At 40.0% G+C, this 17,152-nt stretch overlaps 1 protein-coding gene across 2 annotated transcripts; it reads left to right on the forward strand.

Moving 5' to 3' along the window:
• Positions 1 to 245: 245 nt before the first annotated feature.
• Positions 246 to 16,908, forward strand: LOC124042974 (glycine receptor subunit alpha-2-like). 2 transcript variants are annotated; one of them, XM_046361137.1, is made up of 9 exons: positions 246 to 747; positions 2,242 to 2,369; positions 6,806 to 6,873; positions 8,566 to 8,789; positions 12,363 to 12,445; positions 12,551 to 12,694; positions 12,938 to 13,152; positions 14,249 to 14,398; positions 15,191 to 16,908. In XM_046361137.1, the coding sequence occupies exons 1-9, from the start codon at positions 680 to 682 to the stop codon at positions 15,467 to 15,469; spliced, it is 1,359 nt and encodes a 452-aa protein (XP_046217093.1). In that variant the 5' UTR covers positions 246 to 679; the 3' UTR covers positions 15,470 to 16,908. The 2 variants fall into 2 exon arrangements, with proteins under 2 accessions (XP_046217093.1, XP_046217094.1); XM_046361138.1 differs by lacking the exon at positions 6,806 to 6,873.
• Positions 16,909 to 17,152: the final 244 nt, after the last annotated feature.

The raw sequence follows: 17,152 nt of genomic DNA on the forward strand, positions 1-17,152 counted from the left end.
TCATGTCATACCTATGTATGGACAGCTTCTAACGGGGAATCTTACTCGAAACACAGGAGTTTGGAGCATATATAACTAGCTTGAAATAGTTTTTTTAAAGGCTATCTTAGTCATTTAAATTACATATGGAAAACCACGTCCTCCAGTTGTTAATGGTGCGCTTGCGTGCAAATGAACCGGGAGCTGTCTAAGTGCTGAATCTAAAGACACGCCCACTCGTCTCCCATTCTAGCAGCGGACGGTCTTCAACCCAAGGAAATATTCTTCTTCAACACCACTATACTTTAGAGACCATAGTATCCTTTAGAGACCATCTGTTTTCACTGAGTTTTTGAATGAAAGTGAGAACGCCTTCCTGAAGGCTCTATATTCCGCGTCTTGTGGATATTTCTCACCTCACAACGTCTTTTCCACAGGTTATTTTTGGGTGGCAAGGACTCAGAATTGATGATTCTTTACACATTATCAACAACAATACCGCACCTGGGAATCAGTGTTTTTTCAAACTAAGCTATGATCCTACGGACTGGAATGCCTTATGTGTATTCTCTGTGTTTCACGAGAACACCCAATTGCGCTTTGGTCAGAAAGAAATCGATATTGCTGCTTGGATTGTGTGTTTGACCAACATTCATATATGGAAGAAATAAAGAAGTGAAGAAATCTAAAATCAAAAGGAATGAATCGCCCCTTTCTCAACGTCTTGACTGCTTTATGTGCATGTTTAATGGAGACCAACAACAGCAGGTAGGTGAATACTTAGGCTACTTTATTGGCCATGTAACGTTTATTTTTTAAATTAAAATATAATGAGATACTTTCTTCTTTATTTGTATGTAGCCTATTCAACTGTAATGTTCATTGTTTGAAAAGGCAAAGTGCGTTGCCATTAAAACAAAGTTTAAGATACTGGGTTTCAACCTACCTCGAATGACCCAATATTTCATCGTGGACCTTAAAGTTCCAGTGTTATGAATGTAGAAATCATTCAACTTCAATATTCAGTCAGTTGACTGAAAATAGACTTGTTTTTACATCAGCATTGAGCCTAGTAGGCTACATGGAGCCGTCAATATCGCAGGGTAATATCTGGTATTTTGCCAAGTTAATCACTGCCTCTAACTCAGTCTGTGGGCGTTGTCAAAACGTTCAGTGTCATGTCCAGAACATTTTGAATGGGGTGGCCAAGGTGGGGCACAGACCCAATTTAGGGGGGCGTAACATGTATTTTAAAAAAAGTCTAATTATGATGGTTCAATGCATTACATTCTTTAGCTTAAGGTTTGGTACATTTCCCTGTTCACATGAATCATAAATCCATTCTGAAAATATTGTTGCAGTCTTTGCATTCAAGGTCAGGATTGTATATAAGGGTATTAGCATAGAGCAGTAAATTCACTACAATGTGCCATCCAGAGTGAATTATACTGTGACATTCGAGGCATTTCTATTTTGTTTAAGGAGACCTCCTAGTAGGCATGTCATTTAACAGTAAAATGTATTCCCTTTTAATGTGTCATGAACACAGCCAGTCATGATATTCTCATCTGATTGTCAAAAAAATCACTTCAGAAAGTAGGTTAAGTAGGTTACCTGCGTAGGTTCATCTATTCCAAAATATGTCCAGCATCCAGACAGTGAACAGTGCACCTGTCATTTGAAAAGAAAGGGACATCTATTACAAACATCATGTGTCATGACATTCAGCCTACAAAGTGGTGTGTATTCATGGAGGCCAAGGGAAGCCAGGCTTCCCCAGAAAGGTCATCAATAAAGCAAATAAATTAATTCTCAATGGTGAATTTCCCTTGAATTCGCATGAGGCTGAATCTATTTCACCAGAGAAAGCATCAGAGCGAGGCAAACAGCACCCCTCTGTCTTAGTATCTGTAACTCAACTTGGGCCACCCCATGGACACTACTGAAAACACTGTCAAATTCCCTTGTAGCCTATGTGTCAGTGTAATTTTATTTCTAAGTGCGTATAGCCTTAGTATACAATGAGGACAGTCACAAAGCCAACTCTCCAATACAGTGCTAATAAACTTAAAGCACACCGTGTCTGCCAAGGTGTTCCTTCACTATTGGAATCCTTCCTAATCATATCATTTGAATCTAATTTGTGTTTCTCAGTATGCAGATGAGCTTCCTATTTGGTTGAGATCAAGTAGAAATGGTTTCACCACACTTTGACTTCTGACTGAGCAAGTAAGTGTTTTATTTTCCCTTTGTTTGTCACAGGGTGGTGGATGCCAAGGAGCATGAGTCCAGATCAGGCTCTACTACTAACTTGTCTCCCTCAGACTTTCTGGACTCATTAATGGGTAGAACATCTGGTTATGATGCACGAATACGACCAAACTTCAAAGGTTGGTTTATATTTTACTTTTTAATAGTTCCTTAGAATTTGAGTGTGGATTGGAAAATATTCACCTAAAATGCATCTGGGATATCAGTGTACGCACCCATATCTACACTGAGTATACAGAACATTAAGAACACCTGCTCTTTCCATGACCTAGACTGACGCGTTGAATCCAGATGAAAGCTATGCTCCCTTATTGATTCACTTGTTAAATCCACTCCAATCAGTGTAGAAGAAGGGGAGAGGTTAAAGGTTAAAGAAGGCTTTTTTTAAATTTGAGACAATTGAGACATGGATTGTGTATTTGTGCCATTCAGAGGAAGAATGGACAAGACAAAATATTGAAGTGCCTTTGAGCTGGGTATGGTAGTAGGTGCCAGGCGCACCGGTTTGCTGCAGGGCTTTTCACGCTCAACAGTTTCCCGTGTGTATCAAGAATGGTCCACCACCCAAAGGACATCCAGCCAACTTGAAACAATGGTGGGAAGCATGTGCCAGCATCCATGTGGAACGTTTCCGACACCTTGTAGAGTCCATACCCCAATGAATTGAGGCTAAGGGCAATAGGGTGTGCAACTCAATTTTAGGAAGGTGTTCCTAATGTTTGGTATACTCAGTGTATATTACTAATGTACTGACACCCCATGCATAATGATGTATACATTCTCAATTGAACACCCCCTCAAGGCAATAAGGCACATAATAAACAATGCATTTTGTGCTTGTCTATTGAAAAAACCCACCCCTTAATGATTTAAACAAGAATGGCTATCAATCACGCCTGTAGACAGTGACATCATCATCCATGTAGGATTTATGGGATCGCGATATGGAACATGAAAGGCTCATAGCAGAACCGAGCAGTAGATAGATCGTTTTGTATCTCAGCCCACCATCTAGCCTGGCTGACGTGACGCACGTGACTCACACTGGTCAGATTGATTCTTTCAAATGTTTGTTTCTTCCCTGGATGGTTGAGATCTCAAAATGTTTTTGATTTTAAAATCCAACAATTGTATTGGGGGCTGTGTGTGGTTGTCCATGTGGGTGTTTTAGTGAAAAAACAAAGAGGATAACCAATAAGTAAAAAAGCACATCCCCTTCATTATGAAGGCATCCTGCCCACAACATCAAGCTAGCCTTTCTAAACTATGAAGTCAGGAGGACTTTGATTTAGGTGTTAGCCATAGCACTATCACCCATTATAACGCCCAATATAGCTATTTCTTCAATTGTCATTTATATTGTCCAACAGCTATATTAAACATCAGTATTCAAGACACCAACAACAACAATAATGAGGTATAGATGTGGGCCCAAAACAACAGTGGTGCCACAGTGACACCCACAGATGAGGGATGGGGTCCCTCTGGCCAGGCTGCTGAGTTCCTCTATTGTTGTGTTGTGGTACGGGGGAGAGACATCATCTGTCACTGTGATGGATCTGAGTAAGGAGAGGGAACGGAACTCATTGGTGTGGCTCAGATTGGCAGGTGGGTATGGAGACAGGCAGGGCGGGCGGGCAGGAAGGGGTATACCCCAGACAGGGAGGCAGGCATGTAGGCAGACCTCAGGCTGGGACACTAGTGATTGAACCGTGCTGGAGAGAAGGCCACTGTGAGGAGAGTAGCACAGGAAACACAGTCTGAGATTGGTCAGCAAGACTCAGCCTTCACCCAGAAACACTGGCCCAGATCTATCGACTCCATCTGGGAGAATAGGAAACAAGTGTACACAAGATTTCAGAAATGGACTCGAGATCAGGTGAAGACTTGTCTGTTTTATGCTGGCATTTTTTTTATTTATTCAGAAACTATTTTTATTAGTATATGGAAGAATGCTGGAGTTGTGAGTAGAGGAAATTAAAAGTACTGGAATGAAGAAAGTGATCTTACCTTGTCTGGTAAATTGGCGAGTTCAATTTTCTGGTCGACAGAGTATTCCAGTCTAATGAGGCAGTCTAATGAGAGCAGTTTTAAACAATTGTACTGCAGTTCCTCACTGCTTCTACAAGAAGCAATTCTTCCATTTATTAGGCAGCAAGCACAAAACACACACATACACACAGGTAAAGTAAACAAGCATACACATAGATGATGTTATTTATCACATACAAACCATACTGTCACAACTCTACCCCACAGTGCTGCTGGAGCTTGACCTACATTTGCCTGCCAAGGTTGTTGTGTGGAGTTATTCCGTTACATTTTTCTGTTACTGACTTTAAATGCAGTTGCCCGACTACAAACTGAGGCGAATATTAATACCACCACGTCACATGCAATATTGATGAGGAATACACAGGGGAAGGGCTATGAACTCACAACTTCACTTAACAACACAGAGACCTCTCTCTCTCCCTGGCTGACATTGTTGTTTTTATGCAAGACAGTGTTACTGTATTGGATAGAAAGTGTCAAACTGTTTTTCAGTCATTCTGTGACCTCAAAGATAGCGGTGGAATGCCTGTGAAACTAAGTTGATTGTCCTGCTCGTGATTGTTTCATAAGAAACATGTGCCACTGTTTCTAATGCCAGTGTGTGTGTGTATGTGTGTTGCCGTGTGTCTCTCAGCATCTATTTTTTAACCCTATCAAGTAAAACATTCCTTGTCATCATCATTGAGTTAGTCAATGACTAGTACCAGTTAGCATAAGCAGGCAACATACTTTTGAGTGAACTAAGTAAACATTTATTAACGATACCACTGTTTGTTGAATATTGGAGTTGATCCTGACATTTGTAACTATAACTGGACCAGGCCTGCTGTTGAAGACAAACGGCTGGTGATGAGATTAGTCAATGACTAGTGCAGCTGTTTTGACTTGCCTGGGGTGCTTAGGAGACCAACAGGCCCTGTTTATGTTGACAGAAAAACATATTAGGAGAACAACAGGCCCTGTTTATGTTGACAGAAAAACATATTAGGAGACCAACAGGCCCTGTTTATGTTGACAGAAAAAAATATTAGGAGAACAACAGGCCTTGTTTATGTTGACAGAAAAAATATTAGGAGAACAACAGGCCCTGTTTATGTTGACAGAAAAAAATATTAGGAGAACAACAGGCCTTGTGTATGTTGACAGAAAAACATATTAGGAGAACAACAGGCCCTGTTTATGTTGACAGAAAAACATATTAGGAGAACAACAGGCCCTGTTTATGTTGACAGAAAAACATATTAGGAGACCAACAGGCCCTGTTTATGTTGACAGAAAAAAATATTAGGAGAACAACAGGCCTTGTTTATGTTGACAGAAAAAAATATTAGGAGAACAACAGGCCCTGTTTATGTTGACAGAAAAAAATATTAGGAGAACAACAGGCCTTGTGTATGTTGACAGAAAAACATATTAGGAGAACAACAGGCCCTGTTTATGTTGACAGAAAAACATATTAGGAGAACAACAGGCCTTGTGTATGTTGACAGAAAAACATATTAGGAGAACAACAGGCCCTGTTTATGTTGACAGAAAAACATATTAGGAGAACAACAGGCCTTGTGTATGTTGACAGAAAAACATATTAGGAGAACAACAGGCCTTGTGTATGTTGACAGAAAAACATATTAGGAGAACAACAGGCCTTGTGTATGTTGACAGAAAAACATATTAGGAGAACAACAGGCCCTGTTTATGTTGACAGAAAAACATATTAGGAGAACAACAGGCCTTGTGTATGTTGACAGAAAAACATATTAGGAGAACAACAGGCCTTGTGTATGTTGACAGAAAAACATATTAGGAGAACAACAGGCCCTGTTTATGTTGACAGAAAAACATATTAGGAGAACAACAGGCCCTGTTTATGTTGACAGAAAAACATATTAGGAGAACAACAGGCCCTGTTTATGTTGACAGAAAATCATATTAGGAGAACAACAGGCCTTGTGTATGTTGACAGAAAAACATATTAGGAGAACAACAGGCCCTGTTTATGTTGACAGAAAAACATTTTAGGAGAACAACAGGCCTTGTGTATGTTGACAGAAAAACATATTAGGAGAACAACTGGCCCTGTTTATGTTGACAGAAAAACATATTAGGAGAACAACAGGCCTTGTGTATGTTGACATATATACATACAGCCCATATTGTGGTGGTAGATAGGCAATAAAGGACATGCTCGCTTTCACAACTAATTACACTCAGATTTCTGTATATCCAACAGATATTGCATTGCCATCATCCTCAAACTCCCTCATCTCTATTTGCTAAACCACCCCGTGGAGATGGCACGTGATGATTAAGTGCAAAAAAACATCTTGACTTTTTCTTGTCACTTCGTTCTCATTCCATTTCACACATCCCCCTGTAAACATTACATGCAATATTTTTATCAACAGTTTGGGCTCGGTCACAGAGACCAGCATGTTAAGTGTTCTTGCTTAACTCTTCTCTGTCAAACATGTCAATGTGTTATCTATCCTCCAACCTGCAGGACCCCCAGTTAATGTTACCTGCAACATATTTATCAACAGCTTTGGTTCTATAGCAGAAACTACAATGGTGAGTTGGAGCATTGTGCTTGGCCATGTTATCTACATTTACATTTGACATTTTAGTAATTTAGTAGATGCTCTTATCCAGAATGACTTATAGGAGCAATTATGGTTAAATGCCTTGCTGAAGGGCACATCGGCATATTTTTCACCTTGTCGGCTCGGGGATTCAAACCAGCAACCTTTTGGTTACTGGCCAAATGCTCTTAAACTAAAGCCTTGCTCTTATGCTCCTCTGGAGTTAAAGATTTAAATCATCCAATTTCTCTAGTGTTCATGAGTTCATTTTCCTTTTAGTTTATGGATGTTTTGAACTTTTGCTTCCTCATGTGAAATGATTCACTTTGACCCATCCCCATAGTCTATTGGTGGCTCCATGGTGAAATAGCACACAGACACTGAGAACCGCAATTGAATCAAATATCTTTCACATAATACTCAAGGCAATATTGTATTGCTATTCCCATGACACTCCCTTGTGGATGTGTTGGATTAGTTCTGTTTTAATAATTCACACAGTGAATGCCAGCACATAATCCACTTTAAATGCAGCCAATAGCTGTAGGTTTGATGTCTTAGGGCCTGAGATTTAAGCATGTTGATCGGTTGTAATGTCCCATAGACATCCAACTGCCCAAGGGGTAAACAATATCAAAGCTGGACTCCATATTGAGATCCTATTCAACAACTACTCTCGCAATGCATTCATAATTAGTTAGAACTTCGTCCGTTGAATGATTGCAATTTTTGGTAGACAATCTTTGCCAGAGTTAATCAACAGACGAGCCGGGTTTCTACCACTTAACACACAGTTGTTGGATAACTCTTCACTCATAGACATGCACATCTGGGACCACCAATACACTGCTGCCTACTGAATACGTCTGTTCTAAGAGGGAGAGGAAAGGCATCTAATTGGATGCCTTCTGTTCATTCATTACTGACGGCATCTTCAAACGTCAATGGAGTTTCTTGGTCTACTATTCACACCAACATCATCTATCTCCTATAACGACCATTTAGCAATAACCATTCATGAGGAAACTGATCATATAGATCAAGTAACTCAATTAGATTTATGAATTCAATTTGAATTAGATTGCTCCTTTCAATACATCTGTATTTATTGCCGCATTTAACTCTTAATTTGTCATTTGGATTTTAGATTATGGTATTGTGGGGTGATTTACAAGCATATAAATATGCATTGAAATCCATGCATTGCATCCATTCATTCCTGCTATTTTTTTATATTACAATTCTGTGTAAAAACAAGGAGCAATTTCTCGGGTTAAAGTTTTGTGGCACCACTTCCAATTGTGGTAGTGTCACAGTCAAAGTGTCAGAATTGTATTAGCATTTTACTATTAGTATTCATATTATTTATTGTATCATTGGTGCTTTATTAGTGACTTAGTGCCAAATGACTTGAGGTGATACTGCATGTCACTACGATAGAACCAAATATCTGAGGCAGGCACTTGGCCTACATATTGACAAGAATATGTTGTTTTGTATTAGTGGCTCTATCATTCTAAATATGTAAACGTCTATAGGGAAATTATTTTCGTTTTCACTGACTGTGTGACACAATATATTCTGGTCACCAAAGTGATAGTACTGTATATTTAACGGAGATAGACAGTAGTTCATGTGTCAAAGTAAAGCAGTTTAAAGCTGATTTCACTATTTCCCCAAGGATTACAGAGTGAACATCTTCCTGCGACAGAAGTGGAGAGACCCTCGGTTGGCATACAGCAAATACCCAGACTCCTCTCTTGACCTGGACCCGTCAATGTTGGATTCTATTTGGAAACCTGATCTGTTCTTCGCCAACGAGAAAGGCGCCAACTTTCATGATGTCACCACAGACAACAAGCTCCTGAGGGTCTTCAAAGATGGGACCGTCCTGTACAGTATCAGGTCAGATGTGGGGCGTGCATTGAATGGTGGGCTCAACTCTATTTCTCTGGGAAATTAGTACAATAGGTTTAAAGGATGTCGAATGAGGTCATGTTTTAACATTCCCTGTTGGAAACATCCAAACAAAGAATAGATTCAAATCCAGTGAAATGTCAGCAGAGTCAGAGATTCCCTTCTACCTCCAGGCACTTGTAATTACTTTTGAAAGAAAGATGTTTCTACATCCAAGACTACCTCTCAGGTTTAATGGGATTCATCTCAATAAAATATTCAGTCACCTGGAGGAATTGTATGCAATATGATCTCATTAAGAGTACATAGAAACACAAACAACTAGAGTATCCAAAGGCTACAGGGAATTTTTCACCAAAGATGTTTAGAATATGTTCAGGGAAGGCGTATAGAAATAACCCACTCATGTAGGCTATTCATTTCCTTGGGCATTAGCTACAAGTCAATATGCTTCATCCCTAGCATTGTGCAGGATCAGTAAGATGGAATCACGTCAAAGTAAATGCAGCCCACTCGTAGTAGATGAGACAGGTTACATTTTAGTCATCCAGCCGACGCTTTTATCCAGAGCGACTTACAGGATCAATTAGGGTTAATTGCCTTGCTCAAGGACACATCAACACGTTTCACCTATTCGGCTCGGGAATTCGAACCAGCAACCTTTCAGTTACTGGCCCAACACTCTTAACTGTTAGGGTACCTGCCAATTGCCCCCTCTTACAAAAACCACTACTACACTTGAGCACAAATCTATGATTCAAGATATGAAAATACATTACCTTTATTTCATTTTAATATCACTTCAGTCACACCACTCCTCCTTAGATTCACACCTCGAAGCAGCGGAATAATGCAGCTCAATTTGTTGTCCATTTGGAGAGCTGATTCAGGTGGTGGAGCCTAGGTGTGGAGGGAGGCAATGGGATTCTGAGAGAACAGATGAAAGAAAGGTGGTTAGTCGCTCTCACCATTCATGAGAGAAGAGATGAGAGAGGGAGCAGACTGCTGATGACTATACATCTCAGAGACGGTTCAGTAATAAAAGTGTGATAAGAACATGCTGTGTGGGAGGAGGAGGCTCTCTCAGAGGAAAAGGAGGGAAGGAGAAAGAGCATTCGCTGCAGACAAGGAGCATATGCTTAGTACATACAGTTGAAGTCAGAAGTTTACATACACTTAGGTTGGAGTCATACTCGTTTTACAACCACTCCACAAATGTCTTGTTAACAAACTATAGTTTTGGCAAGTCAGTTATAACATCTACTTTGTGCATGACACAAGTACTTTTTCCAGCAGTTCTTTACAGACGGATTATTTAACTTATAATTCACTGTATCACAATTCCAGCGGGTCAGAATTTTACATACACTAAGTTGACTGTGCCTTTAAACAGCTTGGAAAATTCCAGAAAATTATGTAATGGCTTTGGAAGCTTCTGATAGGCTTATTGACATCATTTGAGTCAATTGGAGGTGTATCTGTGGTTGTATTTCAGGGCCTACCTTCAAACTCAGTGCCTCTTTGCTTGACATCATGGGAAAATCAAAAGAAATCAGCCAAGACCACAGAAAAAACATTGTAGACCTCCACAAGTCTGGTTCATCCTTGGGAGCAATTTCCAAACGCCTGAAGGTACCACGTTCATCTGTACAAACAATAGTATGCAAGTATAAACACCATGGGACCATGCAGCCGTCATACCGCTCAGGAAGGAGACGCGTTCTGTCTCCTAGAGATGAACGTACTTTGGTGTGAAAATCAATCCCAGAACAACAGCGAAGGACCTTGTGAAGATGCTGGAGGAAACCGGTACAAAGTATCTATATCCACAGTAAAATTTGTCCTATATCGACATAACCTGAAAGGCCGCTCAGCAAGGAAGTAGCCACTGCTCAAAAAACGCTATAAAAGAGCCAGACTATGGATTGCAACTGCACATGGGGACAAAGATCATACTTTTGGATAATGTCCTCTGGTCTGATGAAACAAAAATAGAACTGTTTGGCCATAATGACCATTGTTATGTTTGGAGGAAAAGGGGGAGGCTTGCAAGCCGAAGAACACCATCCCAGCTGTGAAGCACGGGGGTGGTAACATCATGTTGTGGGGGTGCTTTGCTGCAGGGGGGACTGGTGCACTTCACAAAATAGATGGCATCATGAGGAAGGAAAATTATGTGGATATATTGAAGCAGCATCAGTCAGGAAGTTAAAGCTAGGTCGCAAATGGGTCTTCCAAATAGACAATGATCCCAAGACTACTTCCAAAGTTGTGGCAAAATGGCTTAAGGAAAACAAAATCAAAGTATTGGAGTGGCCATCACAAAGCCCTGACCTCAATTCTATAGAAAATGTGTGGGCAAAACTGAAAAAGAGTGTGTGAGCAAGGAGGCCTACAAACCTGACTCCGTTACACCAGCTCTGTCAGGAGGAATGGGCCAAAATTCACCCAACTTATTGTGGGAAGCTTGTGGAAGGCTACCCGAAACATTTGACCCAAGTTCAACAATTTAAAGGCAATGCTACTAAATACTAATTGAGTGTATGTAAACTTCTGACCTACTGGGAATGTGATGAATGAAATAAAAGCTGAAATAAATCATTCTCTCTACTATTATTCTGACATTTCAAATTTTTTAAATAAAGTGGTGATCCTAACTGACCTAAAACTGGGAATTTTTACCAGGATTAAATATCAGAGTTTGAATGTATTTGGCTAAGGTGTATGTAAACTTCGGACTTCAACTGAACATAATGAAAATCTGTTTAAAGTAGAAACATAAATGTATAATATACTGTATACTTAAATACACTGCTATGATGACGACTATGATTTTATTCCTTAGTAAATTGTAAAAAATTTGATAATGACAAGATCTGAGATATGGGTCTTGTGTGGCTCAGTTTATAGAGCATGGCACTTGCAATGCCAGAGTTATGAGTTTGATTCCCATTTCCCCAAAAAAAGTTAAAATAATTATCCACTCACTACTCTAAGACCCTCTGGATAAGAGTGTCTGCAAAATTATAAGAAATGTACAGTGCTTACAAATAAAAGTTTATTGATTGTGTACTCAGATTATCTGATGTCACAGCTGAAATGCTTGTGTTTCTAACACAAACACGCAGATTCCTGTACTTACATACTCACAAACAAATGCAAATGTAAACTTCTGACTTCAACTGTACTTTATAGTCACACAGTAGGTATACATTGTAGAGAGCTTGAATTTTAGTCTCACTTGAAACAGTAAACAATTAGAAAAAATGCAGAAAAGAGTTGGGTTCTGTGTAAGATTTTTTTATTTAATAGTAAATGTATCTGTTGAGTGAGGTATAGAGCATGCTACTCTAACTACACTGAAAAATAAATCCAGTTGTTTTTACAGTAACTTACTGGTGGCCAGTTACCTGTAAGTTACTGTAAAAAAAAGGGTATAGTATGTTACCGTACATTCCTAAGAATCTTTGGTTTAACAGTACATTACTGTAGGCTTTATTTGTACATTCACAAATAATGCTTCCACAGTTGTTTCATGACTTTTCCACCTCTTCCTCAAAGGTTGACTCTCATTCTATCTTGTCCGATGGATCTGAAGAACTTTCCCATGGACATGCAGATCTGTACCATGCAACTGGAGAGCTGTAAGTGTCTGCTCCTTACAACTCACATGGTAAAGCACATGCAATATGGTTTGTAAAAATGCAATATCATATCAAAAATATTTGCTGTGTTCATTCATTCCTCAGTTGGCTACACCATGAATGATTTGATCTTTGAGTGGGAGAGCAAGGACAAAAATCCTGTACAGGTGGCCGCTGGGTTGACCCTCCCCCAGTTCATCATGAGAGATGAGAAGGAGCTTGGCTACTGTACCAAAAGCTACAACACTGGTCAGAGAGCCACACACACACACACACACACACACACACACACACACACACACACACACACACACACACACACACACACACACACACACACACACACACACACACACACACACACACACACACACACACACACACACACACACACACACACACACACACAACCACTCACATATGGACACACACACATCACATCTCTCATCACACCGTCCCTGATCTGAGGTGTCAGTGCGTTTTGTTTCCCAGGTAAATTCACCTGCATTGAGGTGAAGTTCCACTTGGAGAGACAGATGGGTTACTACCTGATCCAGATGTACATCCCCAGCCTCCTCATTGTCATCCTCTCCTGGGTCTCCTTCTGGATAAACATGGACGCCGCGCCCGCCAGGGTGGCACTGGGCATCACCACCGTGCTCACCATGACTACCCAGAGCTCTGGCTCCCGAGCCTCCCTTCCTAAGGTAAGCTTGTTAATCCAAGCAGTAAGAGGATGAGCGAACAATCTGATGGAGGAGGGTCAATGGGCCATGTTCAGATCAATCAACCTTTCATTTTCCACCCATGTTAGAAGTCATACATACTGTAATCAGATACTGTTCATGAAATGTAAATATGCCTATGATTGAAGTCTCTGTGCATCACTGAATTTTGACTCAGATGTAAGTATCCTATGGATAAATAACAATCAATGGATTTACAGTATATCAAGAGACTAACAATGTAAAGTATTTCATTTTTAATCAATAAGTTGTAAAAACAGAGAATACTATTTAACATAACATTATCACAATTTATGTTAGAATTTACAATTACACCATTGATTTAGGAAGAGATATAATGTTACTAAATCAAATAGCAGTGGATACACTACAACTGTACATGGTCAAATATACAAAATTAGTATTCACACTTATGCTTGCAAGAGTGCTTCAGCGTGAGTCATCTCTTGAAAATCAACCATTCTCTCACACTTTGGCCCATGACCACATCAGAGGCCCACATGAAAGAGACACACTCTAATAAATATTTAGAGAGAGGTCTTTGAGAGGCCCAACTCAGAACAACAAGAGCTCAATATACCTTAAGAGCACTCGACAAAGTAAAGTTGTTTTCTCTCCGTGCAAATGACCTGTCATTTTGAGACATTGACGAGATCACTGTATGAGGAATAAGAGGGCCTCCTTTAGAGTCTAGCCTTCATCTCATCTCCGGCATGGACATAGATCAAATAGACTGATAAAGGCTCCAGTCGAGCTGCTACTGTTTCCATTGTGTTACTTTGGTAATTAAAGCGACAATTATTTCCTTCCACGCTATCGCTGAAAATCGCTGATATCAACATGAGTTTTGAGAGTTTAATGCACTCGTTAGCAAATACCACCCCCTTAATTATGGTGATTTAGAATTTACAGCAACTCTGATTAACATAAAAAAGGATGTCATTGAGAGAATATTATATTCCCATTGAAATGTTAATTGAACGAGGCATTGTGAAGACAGCACATGAAAGGATTATTCATTCCCAGTAAATTACTGTTTGTTTGGTTCTTGTCACAGGTCTCGTATGTGAAGGCCATTGATATCTGGATGGCCGTGTGTCTTCTGTTTGTATTTGCTGCCCTACTGGAATACGCTGGGGTTAACTTTGTCTCCAGGCAACAGAAGGAGTTCCTTCGCTTGAGGCGAAGACAGAGGCGGACTCACAGGGTAAATAAACATTCTAGGCTTGAGTATAATTCCCTATAAAACCGTCACTGCAAAGCCCAGACTCATGACCACAGGTGGTTCGTGGCATCTTAATTGGGGAGGACGGGCTCGTGAGAATAAGTGGAATGGTATCAAATACATTCAATTCGCTCTGTTCCGGCTATTATTATGAGCCGTCCTCCCCTCAGCAGATTCCTGTGCTCATGACTGAACCATTTTTAAAGAATGGGAGTTCCACTCTAGTAATTGTTCATTGCTATAGAAGAGATAGTGGAGAAACAGGAAAGATGGAGAAAATGTGTTGAAAATGCGATATGGGACTGGGATTCGACCGATCCCACACTCAAACAGACTTACATGCACCAAAGGGGTGGCAGAAACTGTTAGACCAAATCCCAGAGCCTCATGACTGAACATATGAGCAGTATAGGGCAGTCAGAGACGGATATTAAGTTGGCCATTTTTAAGGAAATGTGTGTCAGGTCATCTGAGGCTATCTAGGTGTGTCAGCTTGTTGTTGCTGCAGCGGAGGAACGGAGGGTGTAATATCTGGGAGACATTCAGCTGTGTCCCCTGTGTTAATGAAGCCGCTGTAGATGTCGCCTGGAGGCATCCTCGGGTAAAGGGTACAACACCTGAGTCACAGGCCAAGAAAAGGATGCATGAACATGGCTACTGGCCATACACTACAATATCATAGTGTGTGTGCACATGGGATTGTGTCTGAAAGTCTTTCTCCCCATTGTACAGAGGCATACTCACTGTGGGTCCGTCTTTGTTTTGTTTCACCAGGATGACGACATGAGGGATGGTTTCAATTACTCGGGTTACGGCATGACTCATTGTCTGAAGGACGGGTCGGCTGTTAAAAACGCTGTCCCAAACCCCGGCCCAGCACCACCTACCTCTAAAGAAAAAGAGGTGATAAGGAAGAGGTTTGTGGACAGGGCCAAGAGGATTGACACTGTGTCCCGAGCAGCCTTCCCTATGGCCTTCCTCCTCTTCAACATCTTCTATTGGATAACATACAAGGTCATCAGGCATGAGGACATTGGCATGCAGTCAGGGTAGTCGCTCTGCCCTGCAGGTTTTACCTATGGAACTCTCAGCTCTCTCTCTTTCTCAATCATTTCTCTCAATGAGAAATGCTAGGACAGCACAGTGAGACTAATGTATCTGATGGGACTATACATGGAGGAGAGGCACAGGGAGGTTGATGGTGTTGGTGTTCTTTCAGGGAAAATATATAGGTGTTCATGCAAAATCTAAAAGACTAATGCACATGTTTAGGATTAACAATTGAACAATTGGTGAGTAACATATGTATGTTTTCGATGTGTTCCTGTGAGCTGACGCATCCTGGAGATTCTAATGGGTTTTTACTCAAGGCACAGAACAATGATGTAAAAAGGTGGACCAAATTTTATGAGACAATTCTGACTTTGCATTTGTACAACCTTGCAATGGAGCAACATTCCATGGATTTGTATGTGCAGTAGTCTGGGCCTTATAGTTAAGGTGTGGTGAAAAAAAATTGAATAAAAAGGTTGATTAGAGCAGTTTTATACAATTGTACTGCAGTTCCTCACTGTGTCTACAAGCAGTAATTATTGTGTTTAATAGGCAGCGAACACAATACACACACACACACACACACACACACACCATATAAGGCCTACATCTGTTTATATTACAGATGCATTTTCCAGGTCGATTTGGTTTTACAGTTGGAGTGTAAGTTTTGTAAATTGAACTGTAATGAAATGTTTATTGTAATGAAGGCAGATTACATGTTTCTAAAACAGAGATTTCTACTTCTAAAGATTCCTCTGAGGACTGTTGAATGCATCCCCTCACTTCCACACTGCAGTGCCCTCTTTGGGCAGTACGTATTACAGTTGACATTGTATACTATACAGTATTGCAACTATGAAGTAGATCTTTATAACTAGGGCCCTGTGTTTTGGTAAATCATGTCACATGGACATTTCCTGGTTGCAAAATTATAAATTGTTTGCCTAATTTCCTATTAAGTGACAAACAAGCAAGTATAGTGTTGAGAATCATTGTACCATCTAAACTGCTTTGAAATATATTTTCCATAACTAAAAATATTGTATTTTCAGCTGTTTGAAGCCGAAAGTAAAAGACAAAAAAAAAATCAACTTTAAAACTGGAAGCATAGAAATAGTGTACATAGACCATATCTACCGCTTCTTAGACTTCCTTTCAATGAAAATGACAGATGTATAACTCACATTTCTATGTGAAGTTTGTCAGGTCGCCCCAAAACATATTGCATCTTTAAAATAAAATATAAAAATCTAGGTCATGTGACATTATAGCCAAAAACACAGAGCCCTTCTCATAACACATAATAGTATAGAGCAGTTATTGGTCCTTGCACTTCTGACATAATATGAGGAAAGTTTTTTCTTGAATGGTGTTTGTGAAAAAGGTTGTTTGCTAAAATGTACATCAATAAAGTTGAGTGTGCACCACACATATGCTCTCCCTCATCATAGTCATGTGTTACTTTATTGTCCCATCTTCAAACAGGTTGTCATATCTTTAGATGATGTGTACTGTCTGTTTGGAACTAGCTGACCACATTTTAGAAGAATGATTATGATGCAGACCACAGAGTTGAATATTTCTAGAGGGATGGCAACAAGGAATCAATACTGATGAATAATGATTACAGACAAACCAAGAGCAGACATTACTATATTAACTTGGGAATAGAGAAGGTTA

The sequence above is a fragment of the Oncorhynchus gorbuscha genome, linkage group LG09 (assembly GCF_021184085.1).
Source record: "Oncorhynchus gorbuscha isolate QuinsamMale2020 ecotype Even-year linkage group LG09, OgorEven_v1.0, whole genome shotgun sequence".
NCBI lineage: Eukaryota > Metazoa > Chordata > Actinopteri > Salmoniformes > Salmonidae > Oncorhynchus > Oncorhynchus gorbuscha.

Bases quoted from the DNA above. Each gene is read 5' to 3' on its own strand.
- LOC124042974 (XM_046361137.1), top strand. From the start codon at position 680: ATGAATCGCCCCTTTCTCAACGTCTTGACTGCTTTATGTGCATGTTTA. The intron at 748-2,241 runs GTAGGTGAATAC...TGTTTGTCACAG, and splicing joins ATGGAGACCAACAACAGCAG to GGTGGTGGATGCCAAGGAGC. The intron at 8,790-12,362 runs GTCAGATGTGGG...TCTTCCTCAAAG, and splicing joins ACCGTCCTGTACAGTATCAG to GTTGACTCTCATTCTATCTT.